This window comes from Muntiacus reevesi, chromosome 13 (assembly GCF_963930625.1).
Source record: "Muntiacus reevesi chromosome 13, mMunRee1.1, whole genome shotgun sequence".
Classification (NCBI taxonomy): domain Eukaryota; kingdom Metazoa; phylum Chordata; class Mammalia; order Artiodactyla; family Cervidae; genus Muntiacus; species Muntiacus reevesi.
The window spans coordinates 29,023,239-29,042,050 of NC_089261.1; the positions used below are offsets into that span (position 1 = coordinate 29,023,239).

General features: G+C 41.4%; 1 protein-coding gene across 2 annotated transcripts in view; it reads right to left on the minus strand.

The window, feature by feature from the left end:
• LOC136145592 (zinc finger protein 26) overlaps window positions 1-17,459 on the minus strand; it is a 65,703-nt gene extending 48,244 nt beyond the window's left edge. Inside the window, exons 1-4 of one of the 2 annotated variants that reach the window (XM_065904045.1) lie at window positions 17,177-17,459; window positions 16,490-16,734; window positions 1,719-1,845; window positions 1,379-1,474 (exon numbers count right to left, since the gene is read on the minus strand). In XM_065904045.1, coding sequence (XP_065760117.1) covers window positions 1,379-1,474; window positions 1,719-1,818 — 196 coding nt within the window. In that variant the 5' untranslated portion in view covers window positions 1,819-1,845; window positions 16,490-16,734; window positions 17,177-17,459. The remainder of the gene's footprint in view (window positions 1-1,378; window positions 1,475-1,718; window positions 1,846-16,489; window positions 16,735-17,176) is intronic. The other variant, XM_065904046.1, reaches the window with a different exon arrangement.
• Between the last annotated feature and the right edge of the window lie 1,353 nt (window positions 17,460-18,812).

Sequence of the window (18,812 nt, forward strand, 5' to 3'; positions counted from 1 at the left end):
CACATGTTTGGAGAAAGACAAAGGACTTTGTTTTGGATCTTATTATACTGGAGATCTTCATTAAATATTCAAACAGAGAAACAGGTAGACAGTTATACCTAAATGCAGTGCTCAGTAAAAAGCAGGAATCAACAGCACCTACAAGGTATTGAATGACATGAGGGATAAGGTCTTCTAGGGCACACGTGAAAATTAAAAGGGATGCCAAAACAGCCCTGGAGAAGGCCATATTTCAGGTCGGACAAGAGATGTACAGAGAATGGGAAAGTCCATCTGTGAAGCCTGAACCCTGTGATGATGAGAGTGATAGAAAGGCAAGGTAAAAGGAAAGCAGCAACAGCAGGGCGAGGTCTCGACAGCACTCATCAGACACAAGCCGCAGTCACCCTAGGACATGACTGCTGTACTGGGACCTCAGTTGCTGTCCTGCTTCCTCAGAACTGCTTGCTAAAAACATTTTCTTCCCCAAAGAAGAAAGTGGTGGGAAAACTGAAGAGGAAGAGCAATTTCAGAAGGATCTTCCAATTTCTGCCACTAAGAAAGCAGAGTGGGAGACCAAGACCTCTGACCTGAAGCATATAATGCTGGGACCAGAGTGCAGGAAGAAGGGGGCGGGGGGAGGTTGGCAGCTCTGCTGTTACAACACTGGTAGGAAAAAGTTTCAATTTTCAGGATGGACGTGGTCTTCCAGAGTCACAATATAGATGAGAAGTCCAAACTTGGACAACTTGAAAGGGAAGGGAAAGAGGAGTCAGGGAAACAAGTCTAAGGTGATAAAAACCGCTTACAGCTAGGTTGCAGAAATCTTTTCAGAAAAGTGCCCAAAGGACTTTCTCAGTGCCCGGGGCTTAAGACTCCATGTTTCCACTGCAGGGGGCATGGGTTCTATCCCTGATTGAGGAACTAAGATCCTGCAAGCCATGAAGTGTGGCAAAAAAAAAAAAAAAAAAAAAAAAAGAAAGAAAAGTGCCCAAGAAGGTAGCAGTTATAGTTTCCAAATGACTAGTTGAGAAGAGTGAAGGAAGCAATGAAACTTCCTAAGATGGTCAAGAGGAGAGAAGGAAAAGACTGCAGGTAAAGTTGAGGGAATTAACTGCAGAGGCAAAAGGGAAAATAAGGCCCATGACCACAGTAAGGAATGTGTTCAAGGGAAGGAAACTAACCCAGAAAGCAACCTTTGAGCAGTGTGCAGAGAATGGCCCACCAGCCTCTTGCAGTCATGGGAGGAAAGTGATAGCCCTTACTTGAGGACTCTTAGGCTCATCCAAGCTGCTCCAATGGTGCAAGGGGTTAGAGAACAGTTCCCACACATGAAACTGCCTGAATGTCAACCCAGTTTACTCCCCACCTCCCAGCTTCATGGTATCTGCTCACCCACCTGGACAGCTCTGATGGGAAACTTTCGAGTTTATGATCCATGGCTCTTCTCCTTGCTCCAACTTGAAGATTAAATCAGGTTTGTTACCATGATACCCTGTTAAGGGAAAGTCACAGAGGATGTAGTCAGACTGCTGCAGACTAAGGAAGGGGTCAGGAGGGAGGAAAGGAAGCAGCTTGTTTGCACTTGGGGAAGATGACAGTGAGGAGCTGAGGATTAAGTAGGGGCTAAAAACATGTGATCTCCAGAGGCTTCAAGGTAGATAAACAAAAGAAAAGGCACTGGTGACTTATGACTCAGGAGGATCTGGGCTCGTACAGGCTCACTAAACTGTACTTACCTATAGCCACCAGGTTACTATAGTTTTCCAGAGTCACATCCCGGTACAGGTGTTTCTGCACAGAATCCAGCAGCTGCCACTCTTCCCAGCTGAACTGCATAGATATATCCGTGAATGACAACAACCCCTGTAACAACACACACATTACTCAATAGGCTGCAATTACAGTTGGAGACATGGAAAAGATGTAGAGGACCCAGGAAAGGAGAATATCCTCCACAGTCTGCCTCCTGTGCCCAGGCCACCACTTCTTTTGAGAGAGAATTAAAAACATTTCTAATAATTGAGCCTCCATGTGCCACACATTGTTTTGGGTTCTGAAGATTTCAGGATGAATGAAACCCATTCTGGCCTCAAGAAGGTTTTAGTTTTGTAGAGGGAAACAAACATCTATGTTAGGGCTGTGGGGGGTGGGCAGTCAACCAGGAGGGTGCCCTATTTTAAGCCTTTTACTATTTTTAAGCTTGATAAGAATAAAAATAAAATACAAAAGAACTATTAAAGTTTTTTAATTGGACAAGCATAATCAAGAAATAAGGAAAAGAAAACTATTATGACCAAGACAGGGTGCATAACTCTACGATAGAGAAGCAATCTTAAAATCTGTAAGTGATCACTATACACAGGCAGTTCTGCTGTAATGTGATATGGATTTACAAAAAAAAAAAATCACCACTATGAAAAGTCTCAGGCTTATAGGAAGAACAGGGCTGGGGCGTAACACCTTTATCAGCACACATGAAAAAAAGAAAATAAAAAAATCTTAATAAAAACAGTAGAGTTTTATACATGCTTAATGGTTAAGAAATATATAAATACCACTATAAATATGGCACTGTACCTTATAAAAGACCCAATGTTTGTGTCAGAAGCATTCCAGTTTATTATAAAATGGTGAAAAGAGGCTTGCCTGAAATCAGAAAGCTCACAGCATTCCCTAACATATTGAAACAAATTTACATTTTAAAGCAAACATGACAGCAGAATTGTATTTATACATTTGTTCCAATAAATATGACAACTTAGAAGAAATAGAAACTTTCCTAGGAAAATGAAAGTAGCCAAAATTTTCCCAGAAAGGATTAGGAAGACAAGATTGATTAGTCCATGATCATAAAATAGTAATGAGAGGTATACCCTCTCCATAAAGTAAACAGCCCCACACTATCTATAAAAGTAAGTTTTATCAATATCCAAGAAACAGAAAATTTCTTCAATTAGATGTAGAGCCAGGAAATGATGGGAAACTCATCATACTAACTTGCATAATCTCACAGAGAAGGCAAGACAGCACAACTTGCACAATTTCATTTGTTAAAAATACCTAGGGCTACTTTAGGCGACCGCTGGTTAAGACTCTGCCTGCCAAAGTAGGGGACACAAGTTTGATCCCTGGTCTGGGAAGATTGACATGCTACAGGGCAACAACTACCGAACCCATACCCTAGAGCCTGTGCTCTGCAACAAGAGAAGCCACCTCAATGAGAAGTCCAAGCACTGCAATTAGAGAATAGCCTCCAATTGCTGCAACTAGAGAAAGCCCAAGAGCAGCCATGAAGACCTAGCACAGCCAAAAATAAATGAAAAAATAAATCCTAAAAAAAAATCCAAAATCTAGCGGGGACCTCCCTGGTGATCTAGTGGTTACGACTGCACTCCCAATGCAGGGGGCCTTGGTTTGACTCCTGTTCAGGGAACTAGATCCCAGTGGTGCAGGGCTTCAGAGAACAGTTACCACACATAACACTGCCTGAGTGCCAGTGCAGTCAAATAAGTAAAATGAATATTTTTTAAAAACCTAGATAAAAATACTAATGAATATTTAGATAAAAACATTAAAATGAATCATATACGTGCATAAACAATAATCTATGAAGGAAATGGATCTAAAAAATTAAAGGACAGTCTAAACTTTTAAAAAACAAACCTGTAACAAAGAAATAAGTAACATTAGTACATTAATGGAGAACAATCATCTCTATAGATGAAACAAAGTACTATGATGAAATTTAACACTTTTAAAAATCAAAATTCAGTTTGTTACATGTAAAAGTAATTTCCCTAAGCCTATAAAAAATATCATACTTTGTGTGAAACGTTAGAAGTGTTCCCTCTAAAATCAGGAACAATTTGAAATTGTTCTTCAGAAACAAGTTGAAATCTTCATATCAACTCTACTAGTCAGCGCTGTCCCAGAAGGCCTGGAACAGTGGGAACAAAGCAAAATACCAGTGGTAAACACTAAGCAAGGAGGAAAAACTACTCTCGTTATCTAAAATCATCTGATTTTCTGACTAAAAATCCTAAGAGAAACAGCTGGCATAACATGAGAATCAAAAAGATACATCTACAGGGCAGCAATTTTTTTTTTTTTTTAAAACAAAATCAATATGCAATAGCTCTTTGACACATCAACAGTAACCAACTTGAAAATGTAATAAGAAAAACCACAACACAAATTGACATAAAGTACTCAGGAATAAAGGTTAAAAATAGAGAAAAACCTAGCCAAAAATACATGTGATAAAATACATAAATGTAAAGGAAAAGAAAACACAATAGGGAACAAGATGGCAGAGGAGTAGGTGGATGTGGAGTACATCTCTCTCCACAGATGCATCAGGAATACACCTTCAGACACAGAAGTGCATGCAGAACACCAGCTAAAAGTGGACAGGAGTACCTGACCACCAGAAAAGAATATAGAGAACCACGCAAAACTTCGTAGGACAAAGGAACTAGGGGGAGAAACAGGTGTATTAGTAGGATGGGACCTGCCCTCTGTGGGTGGGGGAACTGAAGCAGGGATCCAATCCCCACATCGGGGCAATTGTCTGAGTCAGAGGAGAAACATTTAAAGCCAAAGTGAAACAGCTGATCTGTGGCAGCTTAAATATAATGAGAATCAGACAATCCTTGCCACAGCCATACATACCCCAGACAGGGAAACAGGTCCCCTAGAAGTCACAGTGGCTGGGAGCTGGTGCATAGGATTGTGGAGCAATCTCAGGGCAAGGGCTGCTGTTGACTGCAGACAGACAAACTGCAGGGATGTGAGGGAGGAGATTGCGGTGGGAAATACCTGTGGAAGAAAGCCAGGCAGCCATGGAAGCAAGGCGATATTGCTGAATCATGTGTAGGGGGTGGAGTCATCGCCATAGCCTCTCTCTCCCCACACGCCAGCATTGGCAGCTGAACAACAGAGAGGCTGGCCCATCAAGTGCCTGACGCACTGAACCACAGAGTAGGACCCCACCCAGGGTGCTCCTATAAGGGACTGATGCACCAAACTACAGAGTAGGACCCCAGGCAGGGGGTGTACCTTATGTACCCTCTATGTGCCTGATGTGCCCAACAACAGAGAAGGACACCAGGCACGGGAGTCCTGTAAGTGCCTGAACAGGCAGAGCTACGGAGAAAGACTGGCCAAAGAGGCCTTCTGATCACCAGCTATCAGGGGCTCGAAAAAAGACTCTGTAGGGCCAATGACTGCTGCTGCTGAGGCAGCCCGTGTCCCTGCACACTTGGCACCACCAGGGTCCCCATGACCCAAGCAGCTGCGTCACCTTCACGTTCAACCCTCACTGGGGCAGAGCTGCCACAAGCAAAAAAAATCTTGCATCTATGCATGCGAGATCGCTTCGGCCATGTCCAACTCTTTATGACCCTGTGGACTGTGGCCTGCCAGGTTTCTCTGTCAGAGGGGTTTCTCCAGGCAAGAATATTGGAGTGTATTGGCCAATACTGGTTGCCATACCCTTCTAGAGCACTATATTTCCTGTTGCTCTAGCCGCCAACTCCCCTGAGTACCTGGTGCTTCCAGAACCCCTGTGACCCAAGCACCTGCACCACCTCCACACCTGGCCCTCACTGGGGCAGACCCAAGTCCCCCAGGGCAGCTTCAGGAGCAAATCCCAGTGGACAAGCCATATGCAGAGGTGAAAATAAAACCACAACTGAAACCCAGGAGCAGTGTAGCTAAGGAAGAGGACCCAAACCCCTCCCATCAGCTATTCAAGCTGCAGATTACATCCACATGATCAGCTAGGCAGACACTGTGTCTATGGAATATACAAAAGGATATTGAGAGTTCCCACAAAGAAAACACACTAGTTCTGATAGCTGTGGACATTGGAGACAACAGTACACAAGAGTAGGACCAGATTAGAGTCTGAGCTGCCCCCACATCAGGTCCAGAAACCAGTGCAGTGTTGGAAGGCACCCTAGTGGGGTGAGATGGACTGTTACTCCCAGCTAGGGAAAGAATGCTGGCAGCACTGACTCAAGAAAAATATTTACTATTCTTATGTTTTGACTTGTTCTGTAGTTTCTTTTGGATTTCTTTCTTTCCTTCTGTTGTAGCTGTCAATTTTATTAGCGCTATGAAATTTAGTTAAGTTTTGAGATTTTTTTTTTTAATCACACTTTTTATTGTTGTTGTAAAACTCTGCCTTTACGTTGGCTTTTTGCAGTTCTGCAGTGCTTTCCTTTTATTCTTTTCTTCTTCTTTTATCTCGTTTTAATTTAAAAGGATTTTTAAGCCTATGATTATTTTTTCTACATTTATTCACTGTTTGCTTTCCCTATTGTTCTTTTCCCCTTGCAGTTAATCTTTAATATATATAAATCTTCTTTATCTACCCCTATTTAACTTGACATATCTATTCTTTTTTTTCTTTCTTTCCTCTTCTCTTTTCATATTTGTAAGTTTTGGTTTCATTGCTTTATTTCCTACCTGGCACCTTGCTTTAGTTTCGTTTTCAAGTTTGTGCTTTAGTTAGTTTTGCTCTTAACTGGTAGATATCATTTTTGGTTTTCTTTGTTCACTGGGTCAATCTATTGTACTTAATTTTTGTTGGATTGTTTTGATTGTGCTTATGGGTGTATAGGTATGTGTGTATATTCCATTATTTTAATTATTATTTGCCTGGGGTTCATCTTTGGTTTCTTGTTTTGGGGTATTTGTTTTAATCTCAGTTAATGCCATAACGGGGCTTCCCTGGTGGCTCAGAGGTTAAAAGTGTCTGCCCTCAATGCGGGAGACCTGGGTTTGATCCCTGGGTCGGGAAGATCCCCTGGAGAAGGAAATGGCAGCCCACTCCAGTATTCTTACCTGGAGAATCCCATGGACGGAGGAGCCTGCTGGGCTACAGTCCATGGGGTTGCGAAGAGTTGGAAACGACTGAGCGACTTCACTTCACTTCACGTCAATGCCATAACAAATCACCTGTGGAATCTTCATTCCTGGTCAGAGATCAAACCCTGAGCCTTTGGAGTGGAGCACTGACTCTAAGACACTGGACTACCAGAGAACCCCTAACCCGAGGGATCAAATAGTGAGGACTCACATGAAGGAAACCACTTGAATACAAGACCCAGCATCACCCAACAACCTGTAGCACCCTGTGCAGGACGCCTCATCCAAACAAACAAGACAAAAATACAAACCAAGTCAACAGCAGATAGGACTACCACCTCACTTAGCCCTGCCCAGCAGAGGAAAAAAAAACAAAACTGCACAAATGTCACCCTGTACGAAGCTTACACATACCACTGGACCAACCTTAGGAGGGCAGAAACCAAAAGGAAAAAAAAATTCAACCTTGAAGCCTGGAAAAAGGAGAATTCAAGCACAGTAAGTTAAAAAAAAGTAATGAAAAAGCAGAGAAATACTACACAAATAAAGGAATAAACTAGAAACATAGAAGTCCAAATAAATAAAGAGGAAAGAGAAAACTACCTGAAAAAGAATTCAGAAAAATGATAGTAAATGATTATCAAAACCCTTGATAACAGAATTGAGAAAATGCAAGAATCAATTAACAAAGACCTAGAAGAATTAAAAAACAAACAGAGACAAACAACACAATTACTGAAATTAAAAATACTCCAGAAGGAATCAATAGCAGAATATCTGAAGCAGAAGAACAAATCAGTGAGCTGCAAGATAAAATGGTGGAAATAACTTCTGAAGAACAGAATAAAGTAATAAAAAAAATGAAAAGAGCTGAGGGTAGTCTCAGAGACCTCTGGGACAATATCAAATGCACTAACATTTGAATTATAGGGCTCCCAGAAGAAGAAGAGAAAAAGAAAGGGTATGAGAAAATTTTTGAAGAAATTATAGCTAAAAATTTCTCCAACATGGAAAAGGAAATAGTCAATCAAGCCCAAGAGGTGCAAAGAGTTCCTTACAGGATAAACCCAAGGAGAAACATGCCAAGACACATACTAATAAAACTAGCAAAGATAAATACAAAGAAAGAATATTAAAAGCAGCAAGAGAAAAGCAACAAGTAACATACAAGGGAAACCCCGTACGTTTTAACAGCTGATCTTTCAGTAGAAATTCTGCAGGCCAGAAGGAAATGGCAGGCTTTATTTAAAGCACTGAAAGGGAAATACCTACAACCAAGACTACTCAACCTGGCAAGTATCTCATTCAAAGTTGATGGAGAAATCAAAAGCTTTTCAGACAAGCAAAAGTTAAGAGAATTCAGTACTACCAAACCAACTTTACAACAAATGTTAAATGGACTTATACAGTCAAGAAATACAACAGAAGAAAAAAGACCTACAAAATCAACACCAAACAATTATAAAATGGCAGTAGGAACATATGTATCAATAATTACTTTAAATGTAAACAGATTAAATGCTCCAACCAAAAGACACAGACTGGCTGAATGGATACAAAAACAAGACCCCATATATATGCTGTCTACAAGAAACCCACTTCAGACCTAAAGACACATATAGACTGAAAGTAAGAGGATGGAAAAATATATTCCATGCAAATGGAAAGCAAAATAAAGTTGGAGTAGCAATCCTCATATCAGACAAAATCGACCTTAAAATAAAGAAGATTACAGGAAATAAGAAAGGTCACTATATAATAACCAAGGGATCAATCCAAGAGGAAGACATAACAATTGTAAATATCTATGCACCCAACACAGGAGCACCTCAATACATAAGACAAACACCAACAGACATAAAAGGAGAAACTGATGGTAACACAATAATAGTAGGAGACTTTAACACCCCACTCATTCCAATGGGCAGATTATCAAAAGAGAAAATTAATAAGGAAGCAAAAGTCTTAAATGATATATTAGATGAGATCAATCTCATTGATATCTTCAGGACATTCCATCCAAATGCAGAAGAATACACCTTCTTCTCAGGTGCACACAGAACAGTCTCCAGGATAGACCACATCTTGGGTCACAAATCAAACCTCAGTAAATTTAAGAAAACTGAAATCGTATCATGCATCTTTTCTGACCACAATGCTATGAGAATAGGTATCAATTACAAGAAAAACCTAACAAACACAAGGACATGGAGATTAAACAATATATTTCTAAGTAACGAACAGGCTACTGAAGAAACCAAAGGGGAAATCAAAAAGCTCCTAGAAACAAATAACAATGAAAACATGACAACTCAAAACCTATGGGAAGTAGCAAAAGCAGTTCTACAAGGGAAGTTTATAGTAATACAATGTTACCTCAAAAAACAAGAAAAACATCAAATAGACCACCTAACTTTATTCCTAAAAAAACTGGAAAAAGAAGAACACCCCCCCCAAATTAGTAGAAGGAAAGAAATCATAAATATCTGAGCAAAAATAAATGAAAAGGAAATAAAAGAAACAATAGTAAATATTAATAAAACTAAAAGCTGGTTCTTTGAGAAGATAAACAAAATCGACAAACCCTTAGCCAGACTCATCAAGGAAAAAAGAGAGAAGAATCAAATCAACAAAATTTGAAGTGAAAAAGGAGGGATTACAACAGACAATGCAGAAATACAAAGGATTACAAGAGACCATTTTGAACAACTATATGGCAATAAAATGGATAACTTGGAAGAAATGGACAGATTCTTGGAAAAGTTCAATCTTCTAAGACTGAATCAGGAAGAAACAGAAATTAGGAACAACCCAATTACAAGCACTGAAATTGAAGCTGTGATAAAAGAAAATCTCCCCAGAAACAAAAGCCCAGGACCAGATGGCTTCACAGAACTCTATCCAACATTGAGAGAAAAGATAATGCCCATCCTTCTAAAACTCTTTCAAAAAATTGCAGAGGAAGGAACACTTCCAAACTCATTCTATGAGGCCATCACCCTGATACCAAAGCCAGACAAAGACAACACAAAAAAAGAAAACTGCAGGCCAATATCGCTGATGAACACAGATGCAAAAATCTTCTACAAAATTTTAGCAAACAGAATTCAACAACACATTAAAAAGCTCACACACCATGATCAAATTGGGTTTATTCCAGGGATGCAAGGATTGTTCAACATATGCAAATCAATCAATGTGATACACCATATTAACAAATTGAAGGATAAAAATCATAAGACAATCACAATAAATGCAAAGAAAGCCTTTGACAAAATTCACCTATTTATGATTAAAACTCTTCAAAAAATGGGCATAGAAGGAAACCACCTCAACATAGTAAAGTCCATATATGATAAGCTCACAGCAAACATTATTCTCAATGGTGAAAAACTGAAAGCATTCCTCCTAAGATCAGGAGCAAGACAAGGGTGTTCACTTTCACCACTATTATTCAACATAGTTCTGGAAGTCCTAGCTACAGCAATCGGAGAAGAAAAAGAAATAAAAGGAATCCAGATTGGAAAAGAAGCAGTAAAGCTCTGTTTGCAGATGACATGCTACTGTACATAGAAAACCCAAAAGAGACTATCAGAAAATTACTAGAGCTAATTAGTGAATTTAGCAAAGTTTCAGGATACAAAATCAATACACAGAAATCACTTGCATTCCTATATATTAACAATGAAAAATAAGAGAAATTAAGAAATCAATCCCATTCACCATTGCAACAAAAAGAATTAAATATCTAAGAATAAACTTACCTAAGGAGACAAAAGAACTATACACAGAAAATTATAAGACACTGATGAAAGAAATCAAAGATGACATAAACAGAAAACAGATGAAAATATATTCTGGGTAGGAAGAATCAATATTGTGAAAATGACTCTCAATCTACAGATTTAATGCAATCCCTATCAAATTACCAATGGCATTTTTCACAAAACTAGAGCAAAGTTTCACAATTCATATGGAAACACAGAAGACCCTGAATAGCCAAAGCAGTCTTGAGAAAGAAGAATGGAGCTGGAGGAATCAACCTTCCTGAATTCAGATTATGCTACAAAGCTACAGTCATGGAGACAGTATGGTACTGGCACAAAAACAGAAAAATAGACCAACAGAACAGGATAGGAAGCCCAGAAATAAACCCATGCACCTATGGGTACCTTATTTTTGACAAAGGAGGCAAGACTATACAATGGGGCAAAGACAGCCTCTTCAATAAGTGGTGCTAGGAAAACTGGATAGCAACATGTAAAACAGTGAAATTAGAACATTTCCTAACACTATACACAAAGATAAACTCAAAACAGATTAAAGACCTAAATATAAGACCAGAAACTATATAACTTAGAGGAAAACACAGGCAGAACACTTGATGACATAAATGAAAGCAAGATCCTCTATGACCCACCTCTTAAGAGTAATGGAAATAAAAATAAAAGTATACAAGTGGGACCAAAGTTTTTGCACAGCAAAGAAAACTCTAAGCAAGGTGAAAAGACAACTCTCAGAATGGGAGACAATAATAGCAAATGAAACAACTGACAAAGGATTAATTTCCAAAATATACAAGCAGCTCATACAACTCAATGCCAGAAAAACAAACAACCCAATCAAAAAGTGGGGAAAAGACCTAAACAGACATTTCTCCAAAGAAGATATACAGATGGTTAACAAACACATGAGAAGATGTTCAACATCACTCATTATTAGAGAAATGCAAATCAAAACTACAATGAGATGACCTGTGACCTCACACAGGTCAGAATGGCCTTCATCAAAAAGTCTACAAACAACAAATGCTGGAGAGGGTATGGAGCAAAGGGAACACTCTTGCACTGCTGGTGGGAATGCAAACTGATACAGCCACCATGGAAAACAGTATGGAGATTACTCAGAAAACTAGGAATAAAACCACCATGTGACCCAGCAATTCCACTCTTAAGCATATACCCTGAGGAAATCAAAATTGAAAAAGACACTTGTATTCCATTGTTCATTGCAGCACTATTTATTAATAGCTAGAACATGAAAGCAACTTAGATGCCCATCGAAAGATGAATGGATAAAGAAGTTGGGGTACATATACACAATGGAATATTACTCAGCCATAAAAAGGAATGTGTTTGAGTCAGTTCTAATGAGGTGGATGAACCTAGAGCCTATTATACAGAGTGAAGTAAGTCAGAAAGAGAAAGATAAATATCGTATGCTGCTGCTGCTAAGTTGCTTCAGTCATGTCCAACTCTGTGTAACCCCATGGACAGCAGCCCACCAAGCTCCTCTGTCCACAGGATTCTCCAGGCAAGAGTACTGGAATGGATTGCCATTTCCTCCTCCAAAATATCCTATACTAACACATATATATGGAATCTAGAAAGATGGTACCGAAGAATTTCTTTGCAGGGCAGCAATGGAGAAACAGACATAGAGAACAGACTTATGGACATGCGGAGAGGGGAGGAGAGGGTGAGGTGTATGGAGTGAGTAACATGGAAACTTACATTACTATATATAAAATAGACAGCCAATGGGAATTTGCTATATGTCTCAGGAAACTCAAACAGGGGCTCTGTATCAATCTAGAGGGGTGGGATGGGGAGGGAGATGGGAGGGCGATTTAAGAGGGAGGGTGCTGATTCATGTAGAGGTTTGACAGAAAACAACAAAATTCTGTAAAGCAATTATCCTTCAATTAAGAAATAAAAAAAGAAAACACAATAGCCTAGATACAGGAAGCAACGTTGTCTACTGACAGATGAATAGACAAACGTAAAACACACACACACACACACACGAATATTACTCATCCATTAAAAGAAAACCCAAAGTCTTGTCATCATGACAACACGGATAGAACTAGAGGGTATTACGCCATGTGAAATAAATCAGACACAAATACAAATACCATAGGACCTCTCTTACATGTGACATGTGGAATCTAAAAAATTAAATGAACAAATAAACAGAACAAAAACAGACACATAAATACAAATACCAAAAAGGCAGTTGCCTGAAGTGGAAGGATGGCGAAACAGGTGAAGGGGATTAAGAGGTACAAACCTCTAGTTACAGAACAAATTAGCCATTCAGCTAATAACAAAGCTGGGGATTCAGCATAACAAATAAGGTCAATAATATTGTATGGAGACAGATTACTAAACTTGGGGCAGATATCATTTCATAATGTATGCAAATGTCAAATCACTATGTAGTACATCTGAAAATACCATAATATTGTGTAGCAATATATTTCAAATATATTCATATTTTTTTTTTCATATTTTTTAAAAAAAGAAAAAAGAAACCAAAGGACCTGAGTAATTCAGTAACATTTATGATATATAGATTCAATATGGTATAAATATATTCTCAACAAGTTAATTTTTAATTTCAAAGAATTATCAAAATACAAAGATGTTATATTTTATTTCATCTAATGGTAAGTATTTTCTAATACAATAAAATCACACATTTGGACTACAGCTGCTACAACTAGAAATTAATGGTAAATTACAATCCATGAACATCAGAGACCCACGGATGAAAGGAGAACTAAATGAGCCAAAGTCCAGAGAGGGGAGAGCTCTTCCCAGATGAGCTAAGAGCGCTTCTGGCTGTTTACTTCGCTGATGGCATTTGTCCAGCCTGAGAACAGGCAGGGCAGGCTCAGCTGAGATAGAGGATGACACCAAAAGAAAGAGAAACCAGTAGAGGCTTTGGTGCCCACCCTGGACAGCAGGCTCTCCCCACCCAGTGTTTGCTGAGTGTGGTCAGTGCAGAAACTGGGCAGGAAAGGCAGACTGATTCTCCCATGGTTGCAAGGCACCAAGGATACAGAGTACACAAGGAAGGAGCCTGCTATCAGTACACCCCTTGAAAACAAGGTGATCCAAGTTCAACTAAAGTAGCAATCCAGTCCCAAACCAGCGTGTTGCCTGTTTAGATGAAATGATCAGTCACTCCCCATTTGCACAACAAAGCAAAGGGGAAACAGGCTCCAATAGAAAGTAACATTGAACTTCAGTCTCTGTGGTTCCTTTTGTACCAGTTCACAAACACACACATACACAAGTAAAGAAAGAATAACAGAGCTAACTTGGCAAAATAACAATGGGGGAATCTGGGTGAAGGTTTTTTTTTTTTTTAATACAATACAGGAGGTTATTTTATTCTACTTTTGCCACTTCTTTAGTTTTGAAATTATTTCAAAATAAAACATCAAATACAATAAACTCCTTGGGCTTTCCAGATGATCATTTGCATACTTAAAGGGCCCTTCACAAGCTAGCCCTGCTCTCACATGCTCCCTGTTCTGGCCATATGCCTTCTTTCCACTACACAATGCATCTGCTGGTTCTCACTGCAAGGCCACCAACTTAGCTGCCTCCAAAGTCTGGAATGCTTCATGTACTGTGCCTTCATCTGCCCATGATCATCAAGTTGTCATTCAGATTCTGCTTAAATGCTGCCCCAAGACAAGTAGCCACCCAGCCACTGTCACATGCACAAACACCCACAGTTTTGTTCATGATGTTCCTCTGATATGTCTTATCATCTCCATCTCCCGTATCTTCCATGGGGTATGGGTCCCGTCAGTCTTGTTCACCTCTGCACACCCTAAAAAATTACCTGGCATAATAGTCAATGTTTGCTAAATACATGTACTCAAGGATAAGGAAATACTGTTTACATTTGTTAAAGTCTCTTACGTCCTAAGGGCAATAAGAGCACAGACTCTGAAGGCACTCTGTGTGGGTCTGAATCTTAGCTCTGCCACCCTTGTCTCGTTTCCCTTACTAGTTTGGGACTGTGGGCAGCCTCCCCAGTTTCCTCAGTTGTACAATGGGGACAAACTTGCCTCACAGGGCCCTGAGACTTTAATGATGTCACACACACAAAGTACCTAGGCCAAGAGTGGTGTCTATTAATGTTATTCAATAGTTGTAAACTCTTCTTTATTAATAGGTCCTGTAGACTTATAATGTTCATTTATTTTACATTCCTTAATTGCTATCACAAATACATTCTCTTATTGTACTTTCTGTATAATTATTGTTTAAAGACAAAAAATTCACTGATTTTTGAGGTTAATTGTATCCCTCAGGCCACCTCAATGAAATCCTTTCCCCCCGACAGCAAAACCCTTCCTGTCATACTTGATCACCTAAAAAAATACTATTACTATACTATTACTAATTGCTTCTTTACATCCTGCTATCCATGTGCTAAGTGCTAAGTCGCTTCAGTCACGTCTGACTCATTTTGACCCCGTGGACTGTGGCCCACCAGGTTCTGTCCATGGGATTTTCCAGGCAAGAATACTGGCGAGGGTTGCCATTTCCTTTTCCAGGGGATCTTCCAGACCCAGGGATCGAACCTGCATCTCTTATGTCTCTTGCATTGGCAGTCAGGTTCTTTACCACCAGTGCCACCTACACTCCTAAAGGAAATCAACCCTGCATATTCACTGGAAAGACTGATGCTGAAGCTGAAGCTCCAATACTTTGGCCACCTGATGTGAAGAGCCGACTCACTGGGAAAGACCCTGATGCTGGGAAAGACTGAGGGCAGGAGAAGGGCGTGACAGAGGATGAGATGGTTGGATGGTATCACGGACTCCATGGACATGAATTTGAGCAAACTCTGGGAGGTAGTGAAGGACAGGGAAGCTTGGTGTGCTGTAATTCATGGGGTCACAAAGAGTCAGACATGACTGAGTAACTGAAGAACAACCACCACCACCTATACTATTACTAATCATTTCTTTACATTCTGCTGTCCACAACCTAATGCAATTCCTTTACCTCTTAGGAAGTGAATATCTTCCTAAGACCCCACTTCCTGTAGACCCCACTCACTGTAGCACACCCAACATTCTGTTTGCTCTGGAAAAACTGCTTAAGACCTATAAATTCTGAAATCCAAGAAGCATCTTTCGGCCTTATGAAATACTTTCAAGACACTTCACATCATGGCTTCTAAGAAGTTCTCTATTCTCAACTTTGTAGGGGAAAAACCACTCTCCAAATGTTCTCTCACCTCTCCTGCACCCCAGCTCCTCTTTTAACGCAGCCCTTGTCATTGTCCTGAGGCCTCTACTTGGTCCTTTTGGGGGCTCTACTCTTATACCTATAACTCTGTAGTTAAAGGCACTAACATAGGTGCCTTTAATCAGTACATGTTAGTTGAAAACTCCCACCTGAGCTACAGACTCAACTGTAGGCACCACATATTCAATACCTACAAAGCTACACTCTGAGGTCTAGTAGTAAAGAATCCACCTGCCACTGCAGGAGACACAGGTTTGATCCCTGGTCCAGGAAGACCCCACATGCCTCGGAGCAACTAATCCCTTGCACCTCAACTACTGAACCCCTGCTCTAGAGACCAGGGACCATAACTACTAAGTCCACGTGTTGCAACTACTAAAGCCCGCTTGCCCCAGAGCCTGTGCACCACAAGAGAAGCCCAGACACTGCAACTAGAGAGTAGACCCCACTCACTGCAACTAGAGAAAGCCGGAACAGCAAGGAAGACCTACCCCCCCCCACCACCACCCCCAGCCACAGGCAAAGATAAATAAATCTTAAAAGAAGGAAAGAAAAAAAAAAAAGCTACATACACTCTGTCCCTGGATACTTCTTCCAACAGTGTTCTCAAGACTGGACACATCACCGGTGTGCCAACAGCTCAGGAGTTCAGCATTCGCTGTTAAGTCTCCCTCTGGTTCAGTCCTCCAACCACCTGCACGGTCCAGAGGGTCCACTGGCTCTCTCCTGTCACAACACTGCTCCTTCCTGCTTTGAATCCTTAAACTCCTTCCCCGCCATCCTGCCCAAGGACTCTGTGCGCCAGACCACAGCTCCTCTAAAACAAGAAACGTACATGATTTCTTTGCACTGCCAGCATCAATGTCTGGATCCAGCTCACGAGAGTACTCAGTATACAAGCATCTGAACAAGCTAATGAACAAAAAGGAGATAAATTTCCTTGCTGATGCCCTGAAAATCTGGACGCGAAGACAACTCAGAACTTGTGCGTGTAAAACCTGAAACGATACAGGATCATTTCCTTCACAAGGGCCCTCACTGCCCTAGGAATTCAGGGTCCGCTGTAGATAACAAAGCAGAGTAACTGCCCACGGACAGTGCAACGGGACACCAAGTGCCAGAAGACAAGGGACGTTTCTGGAGACTCAGGGGGATGGCGGGCAATATGTGAGTTCAGGCCCTGGTGTGACCGTGAAGGGATGAAGAGGTCCGCCCTCACGGCCAAGTCAGCTTTCTCAAGTGAGAAAGTCCCCACTTACCGAACACGAAGCTGTCGGGAACCTGGTGGCCATCCCGGGCTGTTTCGTGCAGGCTGCAGAGGAGAGAGCCGAACTCTGATGATATCCTTGCTGGTCCCACCCCGTCCACCAAGAGGGGGTTCGAGCCCGACGGAGAGGGTCCGCGGGCACCAGGCACCTGCCCGTCTGGGGCTGAGTCCCTCCCTCGTAGGGAAGGGGCTCCGGGCCCGGGCAGAGGGAACTTGGACAATGAGTTTGTACCGCTCCGCAGCCCTGATGCGGGAGGGCCCGACGCCGGGCTGACTGCCTCTACGCCGGGATCGACCGTGGGGGCTCAGCTGGTCAAGATCCTGGTTCGCACAGGATGTTCTGGGCCAGGGTAACTTCGCGTCTGAGCTAGCTCCGCAGTCTCTGAAACAGAACGCCCCCGCCCCGCCCCTGAGCTCAGAAGCCCTGCCGGATACAGCCCGTTAGGCGCGTATTCCTCTTCGGCCGCAGGGCGGCGCAGACGGAAGTACGTCACGTGACGAACAGCGGCTGGCAAAACACTACATCTCCCAGAATGCTCTGTGGAGGAAGAGGGCTTGGATAGACGTGCGAGGCCTGATGGGAAAGGTGGGCGGACTCTACTAGAGTCGGTATCGATTCCTCCGCTGCTCAGGGAAGCGCTAGTGTCTGGGCAGTGGCCGGTGGTTGAGTCTTGAGGCCAAACCAGTTAGAGTTCGTAGGGGAAGGCTCAGCAGAGAACGACACCGTGGGAAACTATGAGGTGCAGTGCACTGGGGTATAAAACAGTACTGAATATCAGTGCACCAAATAAGTTACCAACTTTACAGAGGAGAAAGTATAGTAGATGAGAAGTAGAAGGTCATCAATATTGGGACACACAGACGCGTGGGTGTCCAAGACAGAGCAAACAGTAGTCAACTGGAAAAAAAATGCACAGCCTGAAAGTTGAGAGTTCTGTTTTATTCTGTGGGCAAAACTGAGGACTTAAGCCTGGGACATAGCAGCTCAGATAACGCTGAGAGGGGACTGCTCTGAAGAGGCAAGGGGGAAGTCAAGATAGGTAGAAGTTTTTGCAACAAAGATATAGTAGTTGGAACATCAAAAGATTATTGATTAAAGAAAACTAGATAGCTCAAGTTAAGGGATTTACTGCTTTTCCATCTATGGGAAGATACAAGAGTCTAAGCTTACTGAAATCATTCCTTTGATACGTTCCTCAGCTATCTGGGGCCAGGATTCTGTGTTTTCTCATCCTGAGACCCCCTCAAGGCTCACAGTCAGGTTACTGTAATCTGATGGCTTGAAGGTGCAACATCCTTTGTTTACTGATATGGTAGGCAATATTTAACTATAAATTAAAAGCATAATTTAAAAAGCTTTCTGTCTGAAAAAAAATTGCTTTTATAAAGTCTTATCTTCAACTGACAGCAAATTAAGTAGGGAAATACAGACAAAACTGTAGACAACACTATGCATTAATGTGTGGGAGAAACTAAGAGCAATGATGACAGGAAATTTCATAATCGTAAGTAATTATATGGAGTAGGAAATGGCAACCCACTCCAGTATTCTTGCCTAGAGAATCCCATGGCCAGAGGAGTCTGGTGGATTACGGTCCATGGGATCGCAAAGAGTTGGACACGACTGA